The following is a 27,379-nucleotide window of genomic DNA, read 5'->3' as shown; positions in this document are numbered from 1 at the left end:
GAAGAATTGTTCTTGATATCATGAACAAGAGGGTCTGGAGACATACTTAACTGGACTTGCTTAAGAAAAGTTAAATCAACAGTTAATGTTGATTTTATTGCTTGAAGATGAAATTGCTGTGGCTTCAAGAGAATCGTTCTTTTTTGCTGAAAAGCTGCATCTCCTTCTTTTGGTGCAAGTTAAGAACGTCTAGACAAGGCATTGGACAAACCTTGTTGTTTTCCTAGCCGATAAGTGATAATGAACTCGAACCTTAATAAAGACGTGCTCCAACGAGCTTGGCGACGATTTAATATGCATGCTGACATAAAATATTTGAGGTTCTTGTGATCCGTATACACGATGATTAGATTGAAAGCGCCTTCTAGATAATGATGCCATTCTTGAAAAGAATCCACAATTGCAAGAAGTTCTTTGTCGTGGATCTCATAATTGATTTCTGCTGCTGAGAATTTTCTTGAATGAAAGGCTATTGGATGAAGTTTGTCATCTGTTCCCATTTGTGATAAAACCGCACCCATGGCAAAGTTTGATGCATCTGTTTCCATAAAGAATGCTTTGGAAAAATCAACACTATACAAGATTGGTGTAGAAACAAATGTTGTCTTCAAAGATTCAAAAGCAACTTCCACTTCTTGATTCCATTGGAGTTTGTCTTTACAAGTCAAACGTGTAAGTGGAGCTGCAACTGAAGAAAAGTCTTTGATTAAGATCCGATAGTAGTTGACAAATCCCAAAAAGCATTGGACATCTCTTACCGTTTTTGGGATCTTCCAATCTATAATAGTTTAAACTTTCTTAGGATCCATCATAAGTCCATCATTTGAAATGATATAACCTAAGAAATCAACTTGAGTAGTGTAGAATGTACACTTTTCTATCTTGGCATAGAGTCCCGCATCTCTTAATTTTTGTAACACATGATGAACATGAAGTTCATGTTCTTCTGGATTCTTAGAATAGATCAAGATGTCGTCTAGATAACAGACCACAAAATTGTCCAAAAAACTCTCAAAAAACATCATTCTTTAGATGTTGAAAAGCTGCCGATTGTCACGGACATAATCATGTAAGCTAGTAATTACATATACAAATAGGTAGAAGTAAGTAAAAGTAAGTAATAGTAAGTTAATTCTATAGTATTTAATATGAAAGCTTCTTAGAAGCTTCATAGATGCTACTTTGACTTCATAGGTGTCTTTAATTGATTTTATGGATTAAAAACGTGGTCAACAAGTTGGCCATGTACCACACATGTTGTTAGCTTGAAGATCAAGCTAACTATGTGGCCCACACGTAGAAAAACTTGCCTTATAAGTCAAGGCATGTGTTCTACAAAGTCAACACATATTGGAAGTCTTATAGAACGTCGCCACGTAGCCCCTAATTAGATATTATATATAGAGACAAGAATGAAGGCTTCTTCACTCTTGTCAACTCTTTTCTTGCTTCTAGTCTAGTTTCAAGGGTCTCTAGTTTTCTTGTCTTTTGGCAATAGCCATTCTAGTTTCTCTTTCAATATATATCCTTGTTTATATATTTTTTGTTACCTCTCTTTGAGTGAAGGCTCACTTGTCTGAATTGTTTTTTCATCGAGTTCTTGTCCTTGAGACTGGTGCATTTGTAAGTCCAAAAGGCATGACGTTGTATTCAAAATGTTCATACCTAGTTCAAAATGTAGTCTTTCATTTATCTCCTTCTTTGATGCGTACTAAATTGTATGCTCCCCGGAGATCTATTTTTGTATAGATCTTAGCTTGATTCAACTTATCAATAAGTCTAGATATTAAAGGTAGTGGACACCCGTTCTTGATGGTAATCTTATTGAGTCCTTGATAATCAACACACATCTATAATGATCCATCTTTTTTCTTCACAAATAGAATTGGAGCTCCTGTCAGAGATTTAGAATGGCGTATGAAATTCTTGGCAAGATTTTCTTCAATATACTCCTTGAGTTCAGTCAACTCATTTTGCAAAAAATTGTAGATTGGTCTGAATGGCAGTTGTGCTCTTTCTTGAAGATCAATTGAGCAATCATAAGGACGATGTTCCGAGAGTGTATCCGCATTCTTTTTTTCAATTACATCTTGAAATTCTTGATATTGGCTTCAAATGCCACATGAAGTCTTTGCACCATTAGAAACGGGTGTGGCATAAATAATATATGGTAATTCTTTCATAGCAGCATACAAGAAAGCTTTTGCACCTATAAATACAGGTTAAATTGAACTGGACTTATCACTCTCTACTTGATTAACTACACTCTTAGTTATACTTTTAGAGAAAGTAATAGTTTGGGAAATCCAATCTATTTGAGGGTTGTATTTTTCTAACCACGATAAACCTAAAATGACTAGATTAGAGAAAGATCTAATGATATTAAATACTACAAAGCTATTATGACCATTGATTATTACTTCTATAGAAAGGATTTTGTGAGTAATATCTCCAGAAGACAGTGGACGACCATCTATGACTTTTACATAAACAGATTTAGTTTTCTTTACTAAAGATATACTATGTCTTTTAGTAAATTCTTCATCTAAGAAATACGCTTAGGCTCTTGAATCTAGCAAGGCACAGGCTTTGTAATATTTAGATTGTAAAATAACATTTACTATAAAATAAGGAGAGGGTTCTGAGGAGAGAATAGGACCTTTATCAGATGTTGTACAAGGTTTCAGCCGCACGGTCCCTATTGTAGCTAGACAAACTCATTTTCTGACATATTATCTTCTTTGATAACCATACTCCTTATTTTGTGGTTGCGTCGTTTCTTTGGATAATGTTGAGCAGTGTATTTTGGTTCTCCATAATATAAACATAATCCTTCTTGACGACGACAAGTCTTTTCTTGTTCAGTAAGAAGTTTGAAACATATTACATCGATTTGCATATCTTTTATTTGTGAAGATATGTGTTGAGAAGACGTAGGTGTTGCCATTGAATTGTAATAATATTGAGCCTTACTTATGTGACTCTTAGATCAAAATTCAAAAAGTCGATTGTCACATTTTACATCAAAATCAATTGCTTGACTCAATATTTGAGGATCGAGTAAATTGAGCATCAATTTTTTTACCTCATATTGTAGTCCATAAAGGAATTGGCTAATGAGTGCAACATCATTCCACTTAGTATCAATCGCAAGTTATCAAAATTATGAAGCATATGTTGTTACTGATTGATTTCCTTGTTGTAAGATACGGATCTTATTTGTTGCAACACGAACTGTATCATGTTCTCCATACATAGATCAAAATTCTACCAAGAAAGTTGCTAAATTATCCAATATTGGATCTTGTCGTTCAAAAAAAGATGAAAACCATGATAATACAAAATCGAAAAGTAGTGTTCCAATAAACCTGACTTGTGATCTTGGAATTGGATACCTTTGGGGTTGAAGTTTAATTGTCAATTATACTTGATTCATGAATCCTCGAAATTTTGATCTCGTACCATCAAATTTCTTGGATAAGACAATTTTTGGTTCTCTAGTATTTGAATGGTGTTCCACCATTGGAGAAGGGGCATGATTCGATGTAGATGTTGAGGCAGCTCTGACCATCTCTACATCTCCACTTTCTGTTATTCTTGTTCCTCCTTTTGTTGGTGAATTAAGTTGATGCATCACAAACATTAATTGTCTCAGTTGTTCTTGCATTTGTGTCATTGCACTCTTTAATTCGACAAGCTCAGCTAGGGTAACACCTAGAAAAAAAAATGTCTAATATTATTGAAGACAAGTAAGAGAACGAACTTAAAAACAAAGAAAATACTAAAAATAATATCATTTTAAAAGAGGGTCATTCGCAACTCTTAATACGCTTATGTCTTATCAAAAAAAAATATTAATCCACTTTTAATCAAGAAAAGACAAAGCTTTGATATTGTAAGTATACTCTTGTCAATTTGTTAAGGACAAGAACTCGATAAAAAAGTAATTCAGACAAGTGAGCCTTCACTCAAAGAAAGGTAACAAAATATAAATAAACAAGTATGTATATTGAAAGAAAAACTGAAATGGCTATTGCCAAAGACTAGAAAACATGAAGACTCTTGAAACTAGACTAGAAACAAGAAAGGAGTTGACAAGAGTGAAGAAGGCTTCACTCTTGTCTCTATATATACTATCTAACTAGGGGCTAAGTGGCGACATTCTATAGGACCTCCAATATGTGTTGACTTTGTAGGACACATGCCTTGTCTTATAAGGCAAGTTTTTCTACGTGAGGGCCATATAGTTAGCTTGATCTTCAAACTAACAACATGTGTGGCACATGGCCAACTTGTTGACCACGTTTCTAATCCAAATGTCAATTAAAGGCACCTATAAAATCAAAGCACCGTCTATGAAGCTTCTAAGAAGCTTCTATACCAAATATTATAGAATTAACTTACTTTTATCTACTTTTACTTACTTCTACCTATTTATATATGTAATTACTAGCTTACATGAGTATGTCCGTGACAGATAGGCAATTATAAGATAGGCAAATAAATATAAAAAATCTAAAGAAATAATATTTGTTCTTTATATTTGCCTATTTTATATAAGTGTATTATTGGGATCTTGGTCTAAATTACAAAGAACATAATTTGAAATAAATGGTAGTTCCTATAATGTATGACCACCTCTAATATGCATCATAATTATATTTAAGAGTATAATATCAAAAAAGAAATAATAGAGAAATTAACTCTAATTATTATCTTAAATCAAATCCATAATTAATTCACAAATTTTTTTTATTAAATTTAATCTAAGTGATGTTAAGTCATTACTAAAATCTTAACTTTTGACAATATATTATCCATTTTTTGGCTTAAAATTCTTGCATTAACATGTCTTTAAACATATTTTGATATTAACAAAGAATACTTTGTATTTTGATAGTATATTTATTTTTATGGCATATATATATATATATATATATATATATTTATTTATTTTATAATGTAAACTGATTTTAAAAAAATGCAACAACCTTCAAAATATACTACATAACTTTTAAAATATATAATAAGTATTCTAGATTGAATGATTTTGATAAATTTTATAAAATAAATAGAATAAATTTTAAAACTTTAAATTCAAGGATTACCATCTACAAAATTGTCATGTAAACACTTGAAAATTTGCAACATTTGAAATTTCAAGAGATTCTATATTAAAAAAGCTCAACATCTACATTGTTGAGTAAAATTAAGTAAGATGTGACATCTTAGAATTTCATCAATAAATTACAAAAGAATGGGTTTTTATTTAATTTTTAGATATTTCAATGTTTATTACAAATTTTGCGGATGGCCTAGGACTCTGTTGTTGTGGTGGTGTTAACGTGAGTGCATGAGGTCGAGACATTTGGTGGAAAATGTGATGGAAGGTGCAGATACGTAGGTGAGCAGGGTCCTGGGGATGGAACTGGCACACAACAACTGCTGGATGTATGGAGACCACAGCAAGAGGAAAGACAGACGGATAAATAGTGTATAAAGAATACATAGATCTGTAAATTTACACAGAGAAAGCAGGAGTTGCTGCAAATGTTGCGTCGTAGTTTCTTAAGTAGGCCTGGATCCCGGGGTCGAATTAGTAGGACCCCGCAGCTTGCCTGTGACACCACACAGGTCGATGGAGTACTGCGCCAGTTTGCTCTGCACTCCGCCAAGTCGAATGCACCGCCCGCACAGCAGAAACTGCACGTTGCTGTTCAGGGTCTTCCTCACCAAAAACTCCCCCACCTCACCGCATGCTCGGCACGCATGCCTGTAGTACAAAGACCTCCACTGGATGATGACAATATCGCCGTGCCCATGCGATGACAACAACTGGGTGAGTTCGGTTCCCCACTCTGCCCTCCACTCTCAACACAGAGTGCGAGTCTCTTATCTCACAGGCAACCACTCAGTGAAGTTTTGGCTCACCCAATTGACAACAACAACAACAATAACATGATAGAGATGCTGCTGATGATGATGATATTGGGACTAGCGAGAGAGGGAGAGAAATCAAATCATACTGGAAATGCTGGGGTGGCACCACGAGGAAGACGAGGTAACGACCATCCATGTCGCTGACATTGCAATCTTAAGGCTGGTTCGCAAAGACTTGCCCATGACCTACACACCTGCAAGACAAAGATGGCATGAAACTTCAAAGTGCATTAGCATGTATTGGAGTCCTTGACGACTCGTTTAGAATTGCAAGGCTGAACGTCGAAAAATCTTAGTCGAATGTTGTAGTAGTATTGGTAAACTTGATCACATAGATTGAGCAACATACTCGTGAAGCTTTGAGAAGATTTGCAGGTGGCAACTTCTCCAGAATACTATGCAGCAAGTCGTCTTGCCCAAGGTCAGTTAGGCGCTGTAGGACAGGGCGGCTTGCAGGATCACGGAATTTTTCACTGGAGGAGTTAACAGCGTCAACTACAAGACCTGCCACAGGAAATTGACTGAGGTAAATAACCTTATCGGCGCCAAGTGTCATGGATGGTGGTGGGAGAAGACAACAAAAAGGAAATTCATGTTTATGGAACTGGATTAACAACAATTTAGTGTACCCTTACACCCAGAATCAGAGTCCACCCTAAGTCCTGTCCTCCTTTCATGAAGAGGCATTTTCAAATTATGGCAGCCTCCCAACCAAGGAGCTCCTAAATATAACCAGCATACGCGTTTCTTCTTCCTTTTGAATTGTGAGCCTTTGCGCCTGCGCTTGTGAGCTCTTCCTGCTCGACAACCTATTAGTGAGGCTGCGTGCTTTTCAATCAAACGGGCGCTCTTCCTGCTGTGCGGAGTTGGTTGACAGCAGCCACTGCAAGGCTTGATTTTCTTATCACCGTCCTTCAGATCTTGTTGTTCTGGTATTTATTTCAGAGACTGAAAATGTATCACAAGTTCATGCTGGATTTACATATGATGCTCATGGACGATGCTACATCTTCCACGGGTTTCCATACCTGAGATTCGCATTGGAAATTTTTTTATCTGAAACGGCGGAGTATGGAAACAGAAGTGAGAGCAGGAATTGCTCACCTGAAAGATACAGTGATTTCACCGAAACCAAGAGCGATCGCTTTCCCCCTCTCAACCTTGGTCGAAGCCAATACTGCGGCCCTACTCGATGACGACCTGGTAACAAAGCCACTCGTTTTTCGAAGAGGCGTGTGCTTTTGCGTATGGTAGGTGCAGTCGAAGAACCAGATAGGGAATATTGGTTGGTTGAAGTGGTGGTAGGTATGGCAGCAGCGGATGTACCCTCCTCCTTCTTTGCTGACGATCTTGCAAGGCTGCCGTTAAAAATATTTTGAATATGATCCACAAACACTAAGTTTTCTCCACCGTTCTTTCTGGCACTCCTCGATCTCAACCAGTACTTGGAAGCATCGCCACTCAGTCTTGGTTGGACCATCTTATTTCTTTACCAAGTCCAACAGGCGTGACATATATGGATCATTTCAGGCTTTCAACCTTCACAAAAACCACTTAGAAAGGCGACAAGCTAACAATAGTTCAGTGTTTTGTTCTTAACCGTGCATTCACATGAAACCATGCGAACCAGACTTCCTTGACACAAAGCAGCAATACAACAATATGGTGGAATAAGAGACGAAATTGTGATCCTGGAGTGTAATAATTTAGGAAGGTATAATTTTATTACTGTCAATCCGGTTTCGAGCCGATTAACAAACATGCATCAGAAATTTTAATTGTGCGAGTATTGTGTGTGCAAGGGTCTTGCGAAGCTCTGCGAAATTGTTATCATTCTTGTCCACACCTGGCAAACTTCGTTCGGAATGAAAAAAACGAAAATATGACGGTCACAATGATATCATGGATCGATTCATAGTTAACAATTTCATTCAGTTACTTTCTAAAAAATTCTTGTAAGCACACACGAATCGTGACACAATTGAACTATTGGCATTTCTTGGAGGATAAAAGAAGCTGCTGAGATTATGAACAACAATTTAGTTGCAGCAGATTCTCAGGTTCATTTATAAACTTACTCTGTGCATTAAGACAAATAGTATATCCAGCTGATCTGCAATAGAATCCTTTGGAAGGTTTACTGTGCGATAGAATTTCTCAATATACAGTTGAACACGTTGATATCAATGAATTGTTTGAAAAGAAATTTCCAACCATGCGTCGGATAATGCATGTTTGCATATCTGGCGGTACAAGACTTGATCCGACCTATTATCTCAAAGGATTAATGAAAATGCCCCAGGTATGCAGAATGTAATTGATCTGAAAGTTCCACATGGGATACATCGAAACAGAATCGGGACAGAACGCTGCAAAATATTGGAAAAATAAGCCTAGAGCCTATTCTGTATTCTTGAAAAACTCGACGTTGTGAAACCATCGCTCAATCTAAAGCTTAGTAAACCTTAAACGAGAATGTCTGGTAAAGATGAATGCTAAGTCCCTGTGTGTGCATATGGCTCACCGATTAGGCAAATATTTGATCATCCATGAGTGTAAAGTAGTGTTGCAACAGAAAAGACGGACTCAATTTTTTGGTCTCTTTATCTCCGGTAACCGTCACCGCGCTCATTCCCCGATGCAAACTATGTTGGATGAAACCTCCCAAGGGTATAAGAAAGCCGGCACATACACAGGGATATTGGTTCGTGACTCTAGAATTAGAGGATGCCACATTCCGATCAGAGTGCAGTATCGCTTCGTGAACCGGTGCACATGTGCAAATACTTTAATACCAGTATTGTTCACATCGTCGACACCGTAAACCCGATCACGTCACCTAGCGTCAGTCCCTTCCAGTAGTCTATATCAACCACTTCAACCTTCGCTGATCCACTCTCCTACTGGAGCCACAACATTCAACGCCTTGAGTCCACCAGCCAACTCCCAACCGATTTTGACGTTGAAAAGAAGAGCAAGGGAATTGATGAACACGGGCGGTGGTGTGAAGTCGGTGATAGATATACGGTGAGGCATGATCGGAGTTGTGACTGCAGCAGCAACGGCGAGATCGTTCCGTCCACAGGACTTCGATTCCACGTGTGTGCAGATGTGGGTCCTACATCCGCTGCCACGCCCAGTTACATTCTTCTATTCTCGAGAGCTTTGCGCCGTCGATCTGTGTTGAATAATCGAAGGTCCATTCGAGCCCTGGTTTGGGCTGGGGATGCAGTCTTCATTTGGAACTGTGGGGAGAGAATAACCAACAACCTGTGGGGGGGAGTTATCCTGGATTTGATGCATCTCATGATCATAAGTTAGTTATCTTCTTTATTGTTTGAATTTAAAAGAAAATTATGGGTGTCTCTATCTCTATATATATGTGTATATATATATGTTAAATTTGTAAAAAGAAAATGTGATACTGCACTCTGATCGGAGTAAATATAGATAATTAAATTGAGGTTTTATGTTTTTATTAGAAAAAACATTTTAACGAATATCTACTTTTTTATCATAAAAATCTCTAAAAGTTTGAACCTTCAATTAAAATACAATATTATTGTATTCAATGTACAGAATTGTTATAATAGAATTCTGTACATACATTGTGTACATAAATTCTATTATAACAATTCTATGTACAGAATTTATGTACACAACTTGCAACAATGTCTCTACAAACATTCAAATATGCACAGATTTGGTATATCATAATACTTTTAAATTTTAAAAATTATTTTTTATTATTTTTTATACTTTCAAAATTAATGAACATTACTTCTAAAAGATTCATACTTCAAATTTGGATTCTTATATTAAATGATGCAAAACAATATTATTTATCTTGCATTTGGATGCTCACCTAGAATGATGATAGAAACATTGTTTAAGAACATAATTGTAAATAATTATATTTAATTACATAAATACAAAAGTGCTATTTAAGCAAAACATACACAATCCAGTGCCTAAAAATATTCAAAATAAAATTTTATTTAACTCTTAGATTTTTTTATTTGAAACAATTTAAGGTAATTTCAGTCACATACCTTAAATACTAATAATATATTGGCAAGCATAAGCTGTATCTAAATATGTAGTTCCAACTATTGCTACGATTTAATTTGTTAATAAATTTGGTTGGGATATATTCTAGTGACAATTGTAATCTTGCTAATTATAATTTTTAGGTACCAAAAATTATCTCAATATATAATCTATGATTTTAGCGTAATTATCATTTTTTTAATCTTTTGTTATAACTTCAATGTCAATTTTTTTTAATTGTATAAAAAAATTAGCTTTAAAATTATGATTATGATCATTGGAAATAATATTCAGTATGAAAATATTATAACTTTAAATTATTTGATGTTTCGTAAGACAATTAACTTCTAAGGCTATAGAATTAATAGCAATTTTATGAATTTAAAATATGAGCAATTATATATATATATATATATATATATACACACACACACATGTTTATTTAGAAGAATATTAAAGAAACCCACCTACATTTTCAATTGACTCAGAACCTTTTGCAAGGCTTTTCTTTTTTGAAATGAAGGTATATATTAAGCCCAGTATAATGCACATTATGAAACATTTGCAAAAACGGTCTCAGAAGTCTTAGGTGATGAATTCCACTATAGTAATAAGCAATCAACAATCTCATGAATGAACGTTCTTAGCAGTTTTTGTGAGCTTGAGAAGTGTTTAGGTTGGAATTGAAGGTTTCAACTACCAAACTTGCAGCCAGACAAGAGAGGACCAACGTGAGCAATCAAAATTTGCTTTGTGACTCTTCCATTGCAAAATTTGTAGTTCATAGAGATGATCCAAAAGTAATTGTTTCAATCCAAGCCCGTATTCCAAAGAATTAATAGCTTAAGATAAGTTTTGTGTTAATTTAAGATGTAGGTGGGTTGATTTAATATTTTCTATACGGAGGTAACTTTAAATTTAATTTTTTAAAAAAATACCAATTTTTTAGTAAAGAATAATAGTCAATATAGAGAGTAATACTCATGATAAAAATAATTTGTTTTACATGTTTTCTACAAATACTTTTGTTTTTTGTTCCAATTTCATAAATAGGAAAATATTAATAAATGTAAATTAATTCAAATAATTCTTACATTATCAATAAGTTGTAAAGTATTTCTTTAATTAAATATTTGAGTGATTCTCTTATTACTTATAACTTATAATCATTTACTGAAACAAATGTTACATTACAACTTTGTAAGATCAAATGAATTGCTACATAATTTGATTGATAAACCAGAAAAAATGAATTTCTAGGAAATATTTTATACAGAAGAAGTGAAATAGATACTTCAGTATATTACATAGATTACTATATAAAACATTTCCACATGTAATAGTATAGAGGAATGAACATAAATGTTCTGCAATTCTGTTTTTACCACTTAAGCTTAAGAAAACCCAGGCTCCAAATTCAAAAATTCAATACAAATATATATGTTTTTAATAATTCAAGTATTCATTTGAATCAAATCATATTGTGAAAATTTGTTAACTAATAAATTTATTTTAACATTTGTCTAGACTCAAAAATCTAGGTGTCTAAGACGTTCACTACATTTCAGTTTAAATTGGAAAAAATTAAAACAATCAACACACATAACCAGTTTTTGACAATCCTACCAAGTCAAGAGTTGATTATTGTGAGATTTTCCACTCCTTATTTCAATATATCCAATGATGTATCGATCAGAAATATAAATTCTTCTACGCTATTAAGTTGATAAAGCAGTGACGTGGACAAGACTTGGAGAAACAGTGCTGACTCAGCTGAATTGGAAAGGGTCAAGGAGGCTCCAGAGCCAATACGTGGGCAGCTGACGTGGAATTGGAGGGCGGCGTCAGAGAGGGGTGCGGCGAGGGAGGGGTGTATTGTTGTTGGTGCTGTTGTTGCGTTTCGTGCATGCGGGAGCATGAGTTTGGGGGATCAACCTCGCCTTCCCCATAGTTCAGCTCCCTCTGCAACTGCTCCATGAGGAGCTCCATGTTGTCGATGCGGTGCTCCAGCTTGCTCATGCCCAGCTCGATGGTGTCCAAGTTGTGCTCAAACTTCCCCATGCGCACTTGCAGGCATTTCAGTGCACCGAAGATGGTGGAGAAATCATCAGGGTTGAAGCTGTCATCACACACTGGGAATGACAGGCGCAGGTCGCGCAGTAGTATAGCATAGCGCATTGGAATGGAAATTGTGTGAGGAGCTGGAAATTCCCCAATGCCCATTGCTGCAGAGCGGGCTTCTCAAGGCCTAAGATTCCGTAATGGTTGTGGTGGTCAGCACCTGATGTAGACGTGAGTGCATTAGATGGAGACGTTTCGTGGCAACCGTGGAAGTTGAAGCTTCGTAGCTTCTTAAGTAGGCCTGGATCCCGGGGTCGAATTAGTAGGACCCCGCAGCTTGCCTGTGACACCACACAGGTCGATGGAGTACTGCGCCAGTTTGCTCTGCACTCCGCCAAGTCGAATGCACCGCCCGCACAGCAGAAACTGCACGTTGCTGTTCAGGGTCTTCCTCACCAAAAACTCCCCCACCTCACCGCATGCTCGGCACGCATGCCTGTAGTACAAAGACCTCCACTGGATGATGACAATATCGCCGTGCCCATGCGATGACAACAACTGGGTGAGTTCGGTTCCCCACTCTGCCCTCCACTCTCAACACAGAGTGCGAGTCTCTTATCTCACAGGCAACCACTCAGTGAAGTTTTGGCTCACCCAATTGACAACAACAACAACAATAACATGATAGAGATGCTGCTGATGATGATGATATTGGGACTAGCGAGAGAGGGAGAGAAATCAAATCATACTGGAAATGCTGGACTGCACCGGGAGGATGGCGGAGATGTGTGAGGTTTGAGGGGCGTGGTTGGAAGCTGAGCGATGACGGAATCGTTAACGAATTGGCTGGATTGATCATAACGGCATAACAGAACCCCGCCTGCCTGCCTGCCTGACTGCGTGAGTCCGTGCGTGCCCACATGGCAGGTTCCCCTGTGTACCTGAACCCTATCCCCGAACTCTTTCATGCTCTGTCCACTTCAGACGTGATACTTTGTGGCGCAGAGCAAAAAGTGAGAATCCGAGATTGTAATGAGGATGGATAGAAACGGAGAATCTCAAAACCCTAGTAATGACTACACATGCATATCACGAAGGGAAGTTCAATTCGAGATTAGTCATGATCCATTTAATTTAAAAAGGTTCATTATCGACCCTGTTTTGTAGCTGGTGTAGTTATTGATCGAGGTTCATAATTCCGTTCCTCACTGTGATTTTCCAGGATCGGGATCTGCTGGATTTCCTTCTCTTTTTAGAAAAAAAACACTTAAGTTTCAGCGGAGGCAAATTTCTCAGAATCTTGGAGAGTTCCTGCAGCTTACAACTGGACCCTCTTCTGAAATCGTGGAAGTAATTTCTCTGGATTTGTTTACATGGGGGTTTCCAATGCCGCCGTTGTTGAATCCTTCCATTAAGATTCCTCGTTTAAATCCAGGTCTGCAGTGCATAACTTATAACCATGTTACCCAGTTCAGCGGAAAGAATTGGAGGATGGTTGAAGATATCTGTGGCTTTGAATTAGTGGTTTTGCAAGACTAATTCTTTTTCAAGGACTTGGAGAACTGGGGATGTGCTCTTTGGATCAACTTGTGGGCAAGAAGGGTTGTTCTGCCCATAATTTAGTCTCATGTCTCACAGTTTTTTGCTATTTCAACTCCTTTTCTTTTATTTTTTGAAAATTTGAAAATTCTTTAAAATCAGGTCCTGGTGTCAAGTATGTCTGCACTTTTGCCTGGTCAACATCATCCCATATTGAGTTCCAGGCACAACTTTGTTCACTTTCTACTTTTCACTTTTTTTCCATTTGATAGTGAAGGAAAAACAAGGGTTAGCAAACATGATAGCAAGCCTAACAATATGTAGAGGTTTAAATTGCAAATTAACAAAATAAAAGTTAAAAAATCCAATTTACATAAGAAGATTGAGTTAGTTTGTGGAAAATAAGTTGAAAAATAATAGAAATGGCTTCAAATGTGTTGTCATTGTTTTTTAAACTAAGTTAAAAACTTTAAAAGTAACATGATATAAAGGGGTTCTTAGATCTAGAATTTAACTCGAACAGATCATGATTTGAAAGCCTTATATGAAATTTGAAAGCCATATATTTGGTAAAACAACGATGTCTTTGTGAAGCCTTGGCTATTGTAATTAGTATAATGTAATCAGAAGCATTAATAAACTCATTGTTTTCTTAAAAATGAAATAACTGGTATCTTGATTTTTACTAATTATGATGCATATATATATAAATATATATATATACACGTACATACATATACATACACACCCAAAAAAAAATGCTTTTATTATAGATGCTTTTAGCAATGTTTGATACAATTCTTCAAATTCTTTTTAAAACACCTTTTAAGGTGGGCCTAACCCTAAATTCCGGGACGCAATACTATTCATGCCATATGAGAAAAAGTGCATTCTACATCATATTTTCCTCTCATAATTTCTTACTTGATTTCCTATATATAAATATAAAGCCAATAGACAGAAGCTTTTCAACTTCAGTTAAATACAATTTTGAAAAGTTGTTGCTTCTTGCCTTCTCTAAATCTAAGACCTCCTAATATCCTTGAGATGAACAATAATGAATACTATTTTTTTATGCTAATTACTTTATAAATAATTATGTATATATGTGCATATCTGTATATATATATATATATATATATATATATATATAGATATAATTAAACGTCAACAAGTTGACTATTGATATAAAATATTATAATCCTTTTTAGTGGTTAAATTAGAAAAATAATTCAAATGAGAATTTGATGAAACTTTATCAAACACAATCTTATATTCTTTGTGTGATTGTAAAGAGAATTATTGTGTGAGAAATGATAAAAATAAAAAATAAATCTAAGTGAATAATCAAATACACTGAGAAGAAATGCTGGATGGAATTCAATGAATTTGGTCGTGCAACGTGTATTTGTATGCATCATGGGACATATTTGGCAACTCCAGTAAGGAAGGGTGCAAAACAGAACTGTGAGTATAAAAGAATGAATCAAACTTGCAGAGGTATTGCTGGACAGCAGTTTCAAATTTGAAATGATGAGAAGCTCCAAAGTCGCGAGGGAACGAGGGAACCTGATAGGGAACAGGGGAACCAAAGAGGGAACGACGCAGAGAGGGACGGAGGGTGGTGAGGGAGAGGGACACATACCCGTCGTTGGACATTGTGTGTGTACAATGCAACGAAGGGCGTCGTCTTCGTCCAGTCGTTGGGTACGTCCGCTTCAAATAATTACCGTTCAACGGGCAGGGTAAGGGGGGGAGGAGACGGGCCCTGGCCGAACCATGCGGACCCGCGATGCGAGCGGTGAGTCCGTTGAACGCCAAGACGCGTGCGGGGGCAGATGATGATGCTGTTGCTGGCAGCTGGTACCGCGGCATTGGCATTGGCATTGACGATGGTGTTGGTTAAGGCCGTGGCTTCACCGAGCGTTGCATTTTAGACTTGAGGAGTACCCGCGCACTCCGATGCGGAGCTGCGACAGTGAGCCATCCTCTCTCTCCCCCTCTGCTCGCCAGCCTTCTCGGCGTTTGCTTGCCCGCTAGTTGCCAACCGTGTCTCGTCTCCTCTGCTCCGCTTTCCCAGCCTTCTCCGTTCCTCGCTTGCTATCGCCTCCTCCCTCGTTGCTCTTCGGCCTTCTTTCCTCCTCCCGTTCGCTTCCTCATTTCTTTCATGCCCTTCTCTCTCCGCTGCCATCATGGGGTTGATGTCCAGACGAGTGCTGCCCGTCTGTGGCAGCATGTGCGTTTGCTGCCCTGCCCTACGCGCTCGCTCTCGGCAACCTGTCAAGCGCTATAACATGCTTCTCGCTGACATTTATCCCAAAACCCAAGTAAGGTCGCCGTTGTGGAACTTGCAGTTTCTCCTCTTTCCGAATTCTTCACTCCCCTTATTCTTTGTCAACATTGGCTCTGACAACAGATTCCGTCGCTCATGAATTGTAGGTTGAAGTCCCTAATGATCGCAAGATTGGGAAGTTGGTGGATTATGCGGCCAAAAATCCGTTGCGGATTCCTAAGGTTTGTCGCGAACTCTGCCTTACATCCCTTGCCAGCTGATCACGCTCCCCTGGTTACAATCTGTACATTAATTTTCCCAATTGACCTTGCTGCCCTTCATAATCTCCGGAATTTATACCAATTAGATCTACATCAGCTTTCATAGTGGATTCCTGTCATTAGGGACGAGTTTCGATAGAATTAAAACGTCCACTTAATCGGAGCAGATCCGGAGTGAGTTCTGCGGAATTTTATGTTGATGTTTTTTCGCTTTTCGTTCTCACTGAGATCTGGATTTGATTGTTGATGATTACGATACGTTGCAGATTGCAAGTGCCCTTGAGCAGAGAGGCCTCAAAGAGCTGAAGAATGAGCACATCGGGACTGTCAGGGTTGTCATGCGCGCTTATTCGAAGCTTTTCATAGCCTGTAGGGATGAAATGTGAGTCGCAGTTCACAGACCGGTTTGGATGCTTTTGTATGTTTAGTCTTGAGTTCTGTGCGTAGCCTATCACACCATGCTCTGGGCACAGGTCCTGGCCTGGGCATCAACTTCAGACAGGAGGTGTATAATGCTTTCTTGGTGGCTTCTGCAATTGACTTCGCGTTCAGCTGTGATTCAACATTGGTCTTAGCGGACACGATGTACTGTCTGATCATCGCGCGCTAATTGAAATTGACGATGATGTTTCAGGTCGTTGTTTGCAAATAATGCCTTAAACATGATCAAGTCGCTTCTCGACCAACCTAAGCATGACAGCCTGCGCATCTTAGGCTGCATGATACTGGTGGATTTCATCCGGGTGCAGGTATGGTCGCCCTTGCCTTGCGAGAAGCTGCTGAGCTTCTTTGCTAGAATGTCCCGTCGTAGACTAGTTCTGTTTTTGGGTATGTAAGTTCGACGTCGCTGTGCATGCTTTTGCAGAACCTTTGACGGACTGAGGAAATCTTAGAGTTTGTTTGTGATTATATTGTTGCTGACTAGGCTCTCGACTTCGTCCTTACGTCACTGCTGTGGCTTAACAGACGGATGCCACATACATACGTAATTTGGATTCAATGGTTCCAGTACTCTGCGCATTAGCTCTTGAGCATGGAGATGAGAAAAAGCGGATGCCAATAAGGGCTGCTGCATTACAAGCCCTAGCGGCAATGGTATCCTATACTCGTCTTTCACGTAGCAAATTATATTTGTGGATAAATGACTTGTATCTCTGATCATTCATAGTTGAGCATTGAATCGATTATCATGTAGATACGACATAGTTTGTTTGCTTTGCAAGTACTCCAACTTCTTGTATAGGTTATTCTCACTCTTTTGAACTCTTCACTTTTGTAGGTAGGTTTTATGGGTCAACACTCGCACATTCCCCCGGAGTTTGATGAGGTACGTTTTCCTAGGAAATATCTTTTGAAATATTTTCGGTCTTCCGCTGTGTATTAAGCACTTCGCAAGTGTCTTACTCTTGTTCTCTTATTTGGTGTAGATTGTTTCTGTATCACTTGAGAATTATGAGCTCCCATCCGAAGAATTGGAAGCAATAGAGATTGAGAAAGGAGAAGCACAGCAACAGTGGATGAGGGAGACGATGAGATCAGAGAGTCATGCCCATGCACTTCATGTAATGAGGGAGAAATTGAACAAATTGCATCGGCATAAGGCACACGATATTATCATGGATCCTCTCAACTTGACTAGGTATTTTTGAGTCACCTCCCTACATGTTTGTACTACTAACACCGCTTGAGCACATGATCTCCCGATGGTCATGAGGGAGGTGATATACCGATTACTGTGCGTTGTTCTTATCAACCCGTGAATCAAGAAGCATGCGAAAATCTTTGTGCCTAGAGATATGTGGAACTTGTTTCAGAATGTGTGACGCTACGATTGTACTTGCGACATGCATAGGTTAGTAAATCTGGCGACTATTTTACTTCCCTAACATGTGCAATCTCACTATTATCGTGATTTTCATTCACTTACTTTTCTGTATCAGCGAGGAAGCAGACGCTCCTTCAGTGTGGTCCCAAATCTGTATCCAAAATATGGGAACACTTGCCAAAGAGGCAACAACTGTACGAAGGGTTTTGGATCCAATGTTCCGTTACTTCGACGCTAAGAAGCATTGGTCTCTGGAGAGGGGACTGGCCCTGGTAATTTTACAGAATATGCAATTTTTGATGGAACAGACAGGTGAATACTCTCCCTTGTCTAGATCCTATGATGCCCATGATCCTCTATATTCAATTCTCATTTTGATTACGTCTTTCCTCATCTAGTCCTTTTTTTAATAGACGCTGTTGTTAAATTTGTGTAGGGAATGGTCAATTACTGTTAGCAGCACTGGTTCGACATCTTGATCACAAAATTGTCGAAGAGAAGGTGGTTATGAAGAGAAATATCGTGGCTCTTACTGCTGTTTTAGCGCGCCAATCGAAGACAAAGGCCACAGTTGCTGAGGTGGGTGCCATGAGCGACCTGTCAAGACATCTACGAATGAGTTTGCAGATGTCCATGCAATCTTCAGTGCCGGGCAGTGTTTTTGATGAAAATATTTCATTACAAGCGGCCATAGAAGAGTGCCTGATGGAGTTCGGACGGAGGGTAAGTTTCTAGCTTTGAATCTATTCCTGGTGACACATTTGTTATTGTGTAAACGTCTCCGAAAATGTTCCTGCTGGAGTGGTTAAGTACTACAATGGGAGTTCGTCTCGATTATGTAGTAATTGCGGATTCTTACTTTTAACTTTGCTGTGACATACTTTCTTAAAGGTCGGAGATGCGGGGCCTCTTCTTGACATGATGGCTGCCACTCTGGAGAAACTATCAACCAAGGCCATTGTTTCCAGAAGTACAATACAGGCAGTCTCTGTGCTAGCCCTAGCTGTCGCTTACCTTCCCGACCACTTGTATGCGCATCAGGTGAAGTTAATCACATCACTAGTCATTTCACCTAGAGTCATAAACTTGCTGCCTTTCGCGTGGTTGGTTTATTCTCTCCATTATTTATCATTCAAACCTAATTACTTTGAACAGTTCATAATTTGTTTTTTCAAAGGATCTATCGAGTTTCAATTGTCACACATTTCGACAGCATCTTCATTTTTCAGGAACTTAATGCCACGAATATAAGCCACTGTGTGCACTGACACGTTGATTTCTTCAAGTGCAGGAGTTTCCAGAATCCCTATTTAACGAGCTTCTACAGGCAATGTTGCATCCTGATCTGGAAACTCGCGTTGGAGCGCATCGGATATTTGTGTTACTCCTGGTCCCATCTGCTGCATCCCAATCTTCTCGTTATGAACAGCAGTTCCTCCCTCGCACTGATATATCATCGCCTAGCCGAAGTAAGAAGAGGGTGTCTGCTTTCTCTTCAGCTGCTGCTTTGTTCGAAAGGCTGAGAAAAGACAGAAGCTTCGGTGGTAGTTTCCTAGATAGTGACGATGAGGATGGAAAGTTAAAAAGCAAGACCAACAGTATGGGCAGGGCGGTAGGTAAAACAGACAGCATGGGCAAATCTGATTGGCAATTCGAAGGACGTTCTGATAGCTTTGGTCGCGATGAAGTTCGATCTGGGAGAGAGGAAATCTCCAATGGAGCTGCCAGCCCCAGCCGACTTCAAGCCTTTAGACTCAGCTTGGGTCGTTCTATGGCACATTTGCGAAAGCCTTCTACGGGCAACAGCAAAGAGACTGTAAATGACCGACCCTTATTCTAGACGGGTTTTTGCCTGGTTATGACCATGACTATTTCGGATTCAAATCACTCACTTGGAGCTTCGTGTAATTCCTTTGTTCTGTGATGTCTTTCTGATATCTTTCAGGAGATGGCTACAGCAAGGTTAAGTGGAAATCAAGTGCAGCTTATATTTTCGACTCTTTGGTTGCAAGCAAAGTTGGCAGACAATTGGCCCTCCAGCTACGAGGCTATGGCACACACCTACAGTCTTGCCCTTCTTTTCTCAAGGCCAATGGTATATTTTTTCATTCACTTGTCATTTGAGTTGTTATTTGAGTTATTTGCAATGTTAACTCATTAAATTGTCATTTTATAACATTCATATTCATTTGGTGGATACTGAGCAGAGTTCCAGTCACAACACCCAATTACAAGCAATACAGTTGGCCCTTAGCATCAGGGACCTTGCACTCCATTCAACTGGTACGTTGTTAGCGAGAAGTGGTGGACCACTACGGAGTCCATCTAAAGATTTTGCAACCTGTGGAGTCTGCTAGTAATCTGTCCATATTCTCGGACTGATCCTGGTCTTGATGAATGTTCACAAGGCCATGAGAACGACGTGAGCACATGGATTTACTAATTTTGGCTTGTCTCCGGGCCTTGCAGGTGATTCCCTCTCCCCGGCAAGAAAAAGATCCTTGTTCACACTAGCTACCGGAATGCTTGTGTTTGCAGCGAAGACTTACAATATACCTCAGATAGTTGCCCCTGTCAAAGTTCCCCTTACATCACTTGTGGTGAGCTTGCTCTCGTGTTTGTATCACTTGATGTCAAAAACCTCTAGATTTGACCTGTTTTGAAACCGTTTGATGGGTGTTTTCTTTATTTGGTATTATTCGTCGTCAGTAACATCAGACTATAGTGATGTCTTCATGTTGTCATATGATGTAAGATCCTCGTTTGATTTTCTTTTCCATGTTCTTGTCTGCATTTCGATACCTTAAATGGTTTTAAGATTACCTGAATATTGGGTTGAAACAGAAAGATCCATTTTTGGACCTGAGCGAGGATAGTACTTTGACAGCAGCTAGCTCAGCTATGCATGCCCATGGATATGCAACGGAGGCAGACGATGATGCCGCTTTGAATTCGTTAAATCTCATTTCTCTTGTTGGTGATTTATCGAACGAGGCACTTGTTGCACGAATTGTCGAGGCTTCTCATTCCTCACCTGAGGTGTACTTCAGTTTTTAACCTCAGTCATTATAAACGCATAATTGTATTTTAGACATGAATTTGATTAATTTCTGTCTTGTGGATCATCAAATGCAGTCTTCGTAGCTTCGAGTTGGAAGTGGCACAAAAGGCTCATTGCTCTAGCCCTCTGGGTAACATTATTCACTACCTACTAGTGCAGTTGTAGACCTTAGCGGCTGATCAATTTTCCTCGGTGCCATTGTAGGTTGACGGTGCGGATCTGAAGGAAAGGTTGACAGAACAGTTTGTACCGGCTGATAACGAAATCCTCAGGTCTCGGTTGTACTCGGAATCCGTGAATGCGCGATCTGCCCATGCCTCCCAAGATTCCATGTCTTTTGATGAGGTATAGTGACGTTGACTGCTTATTTGGTTTGCGCTTCTATATCAAGTACTGATGCCTGTTATTTCAGTACGGTGATGATAATGTCCAAGTCAAATCCATTGACTGATTGTTTTTATTGTTCATTGTTTGGAAATTGCAGACACTACTATCAAATGCAGTTTTAGAGGATGAAAGCACCAGTGGAACAGGTTCAGAGCTACCACCTATGCTAAGGGATACTGCCAGCAGCGCGCCTGCCCAAGCACCTGGCGTGTCGCAGCTTCTGGATTTGGTAATTGCGTTTACTTGCCTTAGCTTCTAAAGAAGCTGCGTTAAAAAGTAGTTGTGATTTGAGTTTTCGTTTTGGTTATCTCGTCCCGGATACTAACATGTAGGTCATGAACACCCATGTATATCAATGCAGGCAAATGAAACAGCTGGACAAGCTGGACTTACTCATGCTCCGAGCGGTCCTCTGTCGTATTCTGATACTGCAAACCAGTGTGAAAAGTTTGGAGTGGGTGCTCACAAGAAGATGTCTGCTGTTCTAAAGATGGACAGCCATGGCAATGCCCCTTCTACAAATGCACATCCCAACACTAAGGATTCCTACAGGACGAATGGCTTAGAAAGCACCGAGGTCTTCCCTGTCCCAAGCGGCTTTTTTTCTTTTTCTTTTTCTTCAATTCACACGTCTTCGATGCATCCTAGTGTATCTCACACGTAGTGCTCGATTATGAAACTTGTTGATGTCATCTAAAATGCCCCAGTCAGGTACCTGGCCTATTTCCAGGATTGTTCGTCGTACTGAAATTTTATGACCTCCCTTCTCTGTAGTCGTTGATAGGTGCTTTGACCTGTTTTTATTATAGCAATGTTATTCCTGACGGTCCTTCGAAGTGTCGTCAAATTTAACATGATTAAGCTTACATCCGCCGTTTTGTCGACAGTTGGACAAAATTGATGAACATCAGGAAGCACGACACGCAAGTAATTCCAAAAGTCAAAGTCCCGAATCGAAACCCACATGGTTGGCGTCACCGAATGTCGAAGACCTAAAATTACCCCCGTCAAGTCCATATGACAATTTCCTAAAAGCAGCTGGATGTTAATAACTGTGCTCATTGTCTTGCGAAGTATTTGCCGCTCCTTTTATGTGAAGTAAATATTGTCATCCAGATTGGTCTTAGGGTAGTTATTAATTTAGGTATCTGATAGAGGTTTTCCTGAACGCTGAATCGTTCTTGTCTGCAGCCGTGAAATCCTGAATGGCAGCTCCATTATATGCATTGTTAGCGGCAAGTGCATTCAATTCGCAAGCCGTCCAATGCACATCTCGATTCTGGCGTTGTTGAGGTTATAATACTAGATAGGAATTCTAAATATACCGATTTACGAAGTTTGAAATTCTTTCGGGGAGAAGCTCACTTTGGGGTTGTACCCTGCTTCTACCTCCACTTCCATTATGTGTTTGTGGTTATCCTTTGTAATGACAAACATAATGTAGAAGTTGTAAATACAAACAAGACACTTAGCAAGCTGCAAGTGAGGTGTGACATGACCTTGTGCAAGGTGTGGTTTCTTACACTAGGTCTAATTTTTTTGTGTTGTATCATTGTGATGTACTTCCTTCCAAACATAGCAAGTTAGGAAAAGATCTTGAAGGAGACAATCTTGATGAAAGATAGTTGTCCGTCAATTTCTCTTCTATCACACCAATGTTGCCCAGAACAGTCCATTGCTCAGCTCACGTGCGTTGCGAGCCTTCCAGCTCTCCCATGCAACTAACAAACTTTTGCTACTGCCACCATCATTGTTAGAGTAGTCTCTAAAGTCGAACTGGAATTCCAGTTTCGATGACCATGAAACTCAAGTAACCCATGTGTCTTGCGATATCCACATGTGTCTTTCTCGCCCGCTTTGCATCCTCGTACCACAATCCCCTGACTTATCTACCATGCCACTGGCTTGCATGAACTTAGCACTCATGTTTTGAAACCCACACTATCAATTAACTTCAAGTTGTTTTTGTCTCTCTCAACACTCTATCACTATACTACTCCGATGTAAAGTCGTAAGTCACAACAGAAATTTTGCAATGGCTCTGGCGGCGTCCAGTTTGTGGGGTGTCCAAATTGTGTAAAAAAGTGCCACCCTAAAATCTACGTGGAATGTGATTTCGACCCCAAATTCACCTAAAACATGAGTATCTCCTGATGAATTTCCGTTTGATAATTGACTGAGCAATGGACTGAGCTCAGTCAATTATCACAAAAATGACGGGTAGATTTACTATTATTAAGAATACAAGGGTATTTTTGAAATTTCAACATATTTCAGGATATATATGATATTTTCCCTTTGTTCTATTAAAAAAGTTTGAAATGAGGAATTATTCATGAGCATAACACAATCAACTCTAACATTTATTTACTAACAAATGGAATACTAGCAACATCTCTTCAGAATTTAGTTAATTTACACCTAAAAAGAGATATGATATTATATTCCCGTATTAGGCTTTTCTATTCATAGAAATTTCAGTCATTTAAACTACTTAAATGAATGCCTTGAAATCTATCAGTTACTTAAATGAACATTGGTGTATACAGTAGAGTTGTTAATTGAAAGAGTAAGTTATGGACATTCAATGAAAGAACACATATACTTTAAAAACTTAAACTGAAAATAATGTCACCTAGACTACTAGAAATGTAACACTTGAAAAATATTATGGTATGATATACCAAATTTGATGATAAACTTTCAAGAACACTAAAAATGATAGCAGATTTGACCTTATAACATTTTGGAATCGTAAAACTAAACTACAGTTACCTAAATTCTTATTCCAAACAAGCTATTCCTCCACACCGACTATCAACAATTCATACGAACACCAACAGGAGTACGAATCAACATATACAATAAATCAGAAGCAGAACGTAAACCAAAAGTTGAGAACTATAACCAACTTCAAGCCAACTCCCCAAAGATATCTCCTGATGAATTTCCGTTTGAGCGAACCCAAACCAAATGCTAAGTGAATAGTACAGCAATTCCAGAAATGCTAATGACTGGTTAAAACAACGTTGCATCCATCCCCTCTCTCTCAGTCTCTACAAGAGGTTACCAGATTTTAATGGTATCCGATACTAACACTCCCCGGCTGAATAGAAGGTATTGGATTAACATCACAAGCACCAATAGTAGGTGCCCGCCAGGCATCGGACGGTCTATTGATCCGACTGCCGTGGATGGTCGGTGTAGATCCATCCAGAATCATCAGCGGTTTCATCATAGTTTGAATCACTTGGCGGCGATGGAGGTGGTGAGGTGACACTTTCTTGACTGGACCTGCTTCCGACAGGATTGGATCCACCTTCAATAGCTCTTGCCGATTGCAGAGCATCCTGAGCAGCTTGATATACTGTACACACATGATAATACTTAATTACTGAATGCTTTATATCCAACTTGAAACACACTGACACGGAGAAGACACTGATAGACGGAATATATACACGGTTGAACATGAATCAAATGAACTTGCCTAGGACGGAGAATTTCTTGAGCATCCGCTGCACTGCCTGCACTTCACTTTGATGATTCATAACGAACTTATGCTGCAAAACTCATATGACCAAATTGTTAATATCTTCGCACTATATAATCAATGAGTTCACCACACCCTAGAAACCAGGCAATTAAATGTTGTGCATATATATATATATATGTGTGTGTGTGTGTAGAGAGAGAGAGATGTGAGAGTGGGTGTATGTGAGTAAGTGAGAAAACCATTTATGAATCCTGAAAAACACAAGGCTAATCTCAAGATTAAAATTAGCTGAAAAGAAACAGCTGGCAAATCAATATGTCGCACCATCTCATTTCGAGTGCCATCCACAATGCGATCAAGTCTCGCATGATGCTTCAGCAGCAATGGACGTAGGAGACTAGTGTATAAATGTCGAGCTCCCTGGAGCAAAAGAAAATGAGGTTGAGTATTATTCCGTGCTCAAGGGCAGAGGTGACGAAGTCTAAGAGATGTAAAACGAGTATATTAAACATCAGTTCAGCACAAATTTGTTTCCAGGCTAGTAACTAAACAAACAGCCAAGCAAAAGATATAATTGAAACTAAAATATGAGACCTCCTGTAAATGTTCCTCAAAGACTCAACATCGTGAAGGAAATGGATTATTAGCAAAAAAATTACATTTCCTGCGAATGATGGGCACTATAGAATCCAAAAACTTGAAGATGGTGATAACGCTAACAAAGAATGTTGAGTAAAAGAGGTAAAAAAAACATACATAATTTTTGGGAAGTTGCAGCCACACTAGAAACACGAACTTAGCATGATAGTAGAATGGACACCTGCAGACCCACCAGAAAAACGCATTACAGTTTTGCGCTCACTCGTCGGCATTGCGGATTTTATGTACTTGTCCAGTTTACCCCTGAAAAGGCCATATAATGTATAAAATCTATGCTGGAATTTATACTGCAATATATGAACGTAAAATGTAAAAAATATAAAAACTTACCAAGACAAAAGCTTGTCAGAGAAAACTTCCGCGACACTGAAACAACCATAGGCTACATACGCCAAAATAAACACCGGCGTCAAAGCATGTACTTCAGTTTTACTAATTTACAGGTGCAACTTATCACAGAGTTGCTTACTAAAAACTTTAACCCATTTTCATCAACTATGCCTCATACATGAGAACTGCAGCTTGCCTTCTAAGCCATGCTAGCTAAATTAAATCGTGTATCCTGTCATCAAAAGGAGGTTCATAACATAAGAACAATGCCGATCTGGTCACACAGAACACCAGTTTTCAGAAAGGACGTCCTTGATCGCCAGGAATTTCACGTCGAACCCGCATAACAGAGTAAATTAACAGGAACCCGAAACATGAAGGGTTAGTTGAAAACAAGTGTTTCCTTAACATTAGCAAAAGAATGTAGATCCCATTTCCAACTCCGGGTTTCGAGGAAACCGTCATGCATGTACCTGCCCAATAGACAAGCCACTCTTCTTGCTCGGAATGATTCCGGTTCTCGATTGCCTTGTGAGTAGAGTAGATAGGAAATCCGATACCAACCACGGTACTACACAAAGCAGAACAACAACAAAAAGCGTCAAAAAACGGTGCGTGAAAACCGCGGAATCAGGCGCTACGGTGAATTCCTGAACAAACCAAAACCACAACGCACAGCGCGAGCCCTCCAAAATTTAAGCATATGCCTGAACAGCAATTTTAACCATCACGTCCTCATGCAACAAGCCATGGCCATCCGCAAGGACATTCGAGATTGAACATGAGAAGAGGGACAAGAACGTACCAGGCAGTGCGCACAATGACGTGAGAAGCAGTAGGCGTAAGCAGCAACCGCAACCCAAGCTGCTCAATCCAAAAAAAAGCAGACAATCAAGCCACGAAATCGGGAGGCAGAGAGGCAAGCGCAGTAGGGGTGCAGAAGGGGAGAAGAGACACACCTCACCGCCTAAGGCGGAGACAGCAGCGGCCATGGCAGCGGAAGGAGCATAAGCGAAGGAATGGACGCAAGAGGGAAGGAGAAGGAGGAAGAGGAGTAGGGAGCACGATGCTTATGCGAGAGGGCGGTGAAACCCTAGCACAACGAGCAGCAACGAAGGATCACAAAGCTTCGGGCAGCAAATTCACACTATCGCACTCATACTCCCACACTCACTGCCTGTCCTGTCCCTTCTCGTCACTGCCCTTCCCTTCCCTTCCAGCAGTGGAAGTAGCAGCAGCATGGCCTGTGCCTCTCTACAGTCGTTGTCTGCACTCTCCCCCTCCCTCGTCGGTCTTTTTTCGTTCGTCCATCGTTCGTCGCCCCCTCCCTCTCTCTCGTCTTGTCTACTCACCCTTCGTCATGCATCATTCTTTCGTCCCTTTCCCTTTGGCCACCTCATACCCCCCCTCTTGGCCACGTCAGATTTGTTCCGTGATAGTTTCCGCGAGGGTACCGAATCCTACTGGTTGTATCTGC

At 39.4% G+C, this 27,379-nt stretch overlaps 3 protein-coding genes across 15 annotated transcripts; 1 reads left to right on the top strand and 2 right to left on the bottom strand.

Moving 5' to 3' along the window:
* Nucleotides 1–5,247: 5,247 nt before the first annotated feature.
* On the bottom strand, nt 5,248–8,666 carry LOC112273515 (uncharacterized). 13 transcript variants are annotated; one of them, XM_073531860.2, is made up of 8 exons: nt 8,465–8,661; nt 8,019–8,053; nt 7,670–7,794; nt 7,045–7,493; nt 6,570–6,869; nt 6,290–6,444; nt 6,027–6,134; nt 5,248–5,793 (listed from the first exon to the last, which is right to left on the bottom strand). In XM_073531860.2, exons 4-8 carry the CDS (start codon nt 7,418–7,420, stop codon nt 5,569–5,571), a joined length of 1,164 nt encoding a protein of 387 aa, XP_073387961.1. In that variant the 5' UTR covers nt 7,421–7,493; nt 7,670–7,794; nt 8,019–8,053; nt 8,465–8,661; the 3' UTR covers nt 5,248–5,568. The 13 variants fall into 13 exon arrangements, with proteins under 13 accessions (XP_073387961.1, XP_024358186.1, XP_073387955.1 ...); XM_024502418.3 differs by having other exon boundaries at nt 8,019–8,661; XM_073531854.2 differs by having other exon boundaries at nt 7,670–7,786; nt 8,019–8,661.
* Nucleotides 8,667–15,436: 6,770 nt separating this feature from the next.
* Nucleotides 15,437–22,898, top strand: LOC112275123 (protein SEMI-ROLLED LEAF 2). The gene is made up of 19 exons (XM_024505175.2): nt 15,437–15,917; nt 16,030–16,104; nt 16,410–16,525; nt 16,778–16,892; nt 17,110–17,238; nt 17,423–17,470; nt 17,571–17,782; nt 18,084–18,280; nt 18,405–18,691; nt 18,860–19,009; nt 19,260–19,784; nt 19,914–20,063; nt 20,176–20,251; nt 20,438–20,568; nt 20,813–21,007; nt 21,234–21,374; nt 21,514–21,645; nt 21,778–21,993; nt 22,304–22,898. The coding sequence occupies exons 1-19, from the start codon at nt 15,783–15,785 to the stop codon at nt 22,463–22,465; spliced, it is 3,192 nt and encodes a 1,063-aa protein (XP_024360943.1). The 5' UTR covers nt 15,437–15,782; the 3' UTR covers nt 22,466–22,898.
* Nucleotides 22,899–24,328: 1,430 nt separating this feature from the next.
* Nucleotides 24,329–27,089, bottom strand: LOC112275130 (HVA22-like protein k). Its single transcript, XM_024505187.3, has 8 exons — nt 26,862–27,089; nt 26,708–26,766; nt 26,376–26,473; nt 25,903–25,954; nt 25,669–25,732; nt 25,237–25,332; nt 24,907–24,979; nt 24,329–24,783 (listed from the first exon to the last, which is right to left on the bottom strand). Exons 1-8 carry the CDS (start codon nt 26,892–26,894, stop codon nt 24,590–24,592), a joined length of 669 nt encoding a protein of 222 aa, XP_024360955.1. The 5' UTR covers nt 26,895–27,089; the 3' UTR covers nt 24,329–24,589.
* Nucleotides 27,090–27,379: the final 290 nt, after the last annotated feature.

This window comes from Physcomitrium patens, chromosome 2, assembly GCF_059467195.1.
Source record: "Physcomitrium patens ecotype Gransden chromosome 2, ASM5946719v1, whole genome shotgun sequence".
NCBI lineage: Eukaryota > Viridiplantae > Streptophyta > Bryopsida > Funariales > Funariaceae > Physcomitrium > Physcomitrium patens.
The sequence above is the reverse complement of the archived record's forward strand: the minus strand, read 5'-3'. Positions and strand labels throughout refer to the sequence as shown.

Coding starts and splice junctions, on each gene's coding strand:
- LOC112275130 (XM_024505187.3), bottom strand. CDS start 26,894: ATGGCCGCTGCTGTCTCCGCCTTAGGCGGTGAG. Junction 24,980..25,236: donor ATGGCACTCGAAATGAGATG/GTGCGACATATT, acceptor TGAGTTTTGCAG/CATAAGTTCGTTATGAATCA. Junction 24,784..24,906: donor CAAGAAATTCTCCGTCCTAG/GCAAGTTCATTT, acceptor ATGTGTGTACAG/TATATCAAGCTGCTCAGGAT.
- LOC112275123 (XM_024505175.2), top strand. CDS start 15,783: ATGGGGTTGATGTCCAGACGAGTGCTGCCCGTCTGTGGCAGCATGTGC. Junction 19,785..19,913: donor CGGGCAACAGCAAAGAGACT/GTAAATGACCGA, acceptor GATATCTTTCAG/GAGATGGCTACAGCAAGGTT. Junction 20,569..20,812: donor TTCCCCTTACATCACTTGTG/GTGAGCTTGCTC, acceptor GGGTTGAAACAG/AAAGATCCATTTTTGGACCT.
- LOC112273515 (XM_024502418.3), bottom strand. CDS start 7,420: ATGGTCCAACCAAGACTGAGTGGCGATGCTTCCAAGTACTGGTTGAGA. Junction 6,135..6,289: donor ATCTTCTCAAAGCTTCACGA/GTATGTTGCTCA, acceptor TTTGTCTTGCAG/GTGTGTAGGTCATGGGCAAG. Junction 5,794..6,026: donor GTGCCACCCCAGCATTTCCA/GTATGATTTGAT, acceptor GTCATCATCCAG/TGGAGGTCTTTGTACTACAG.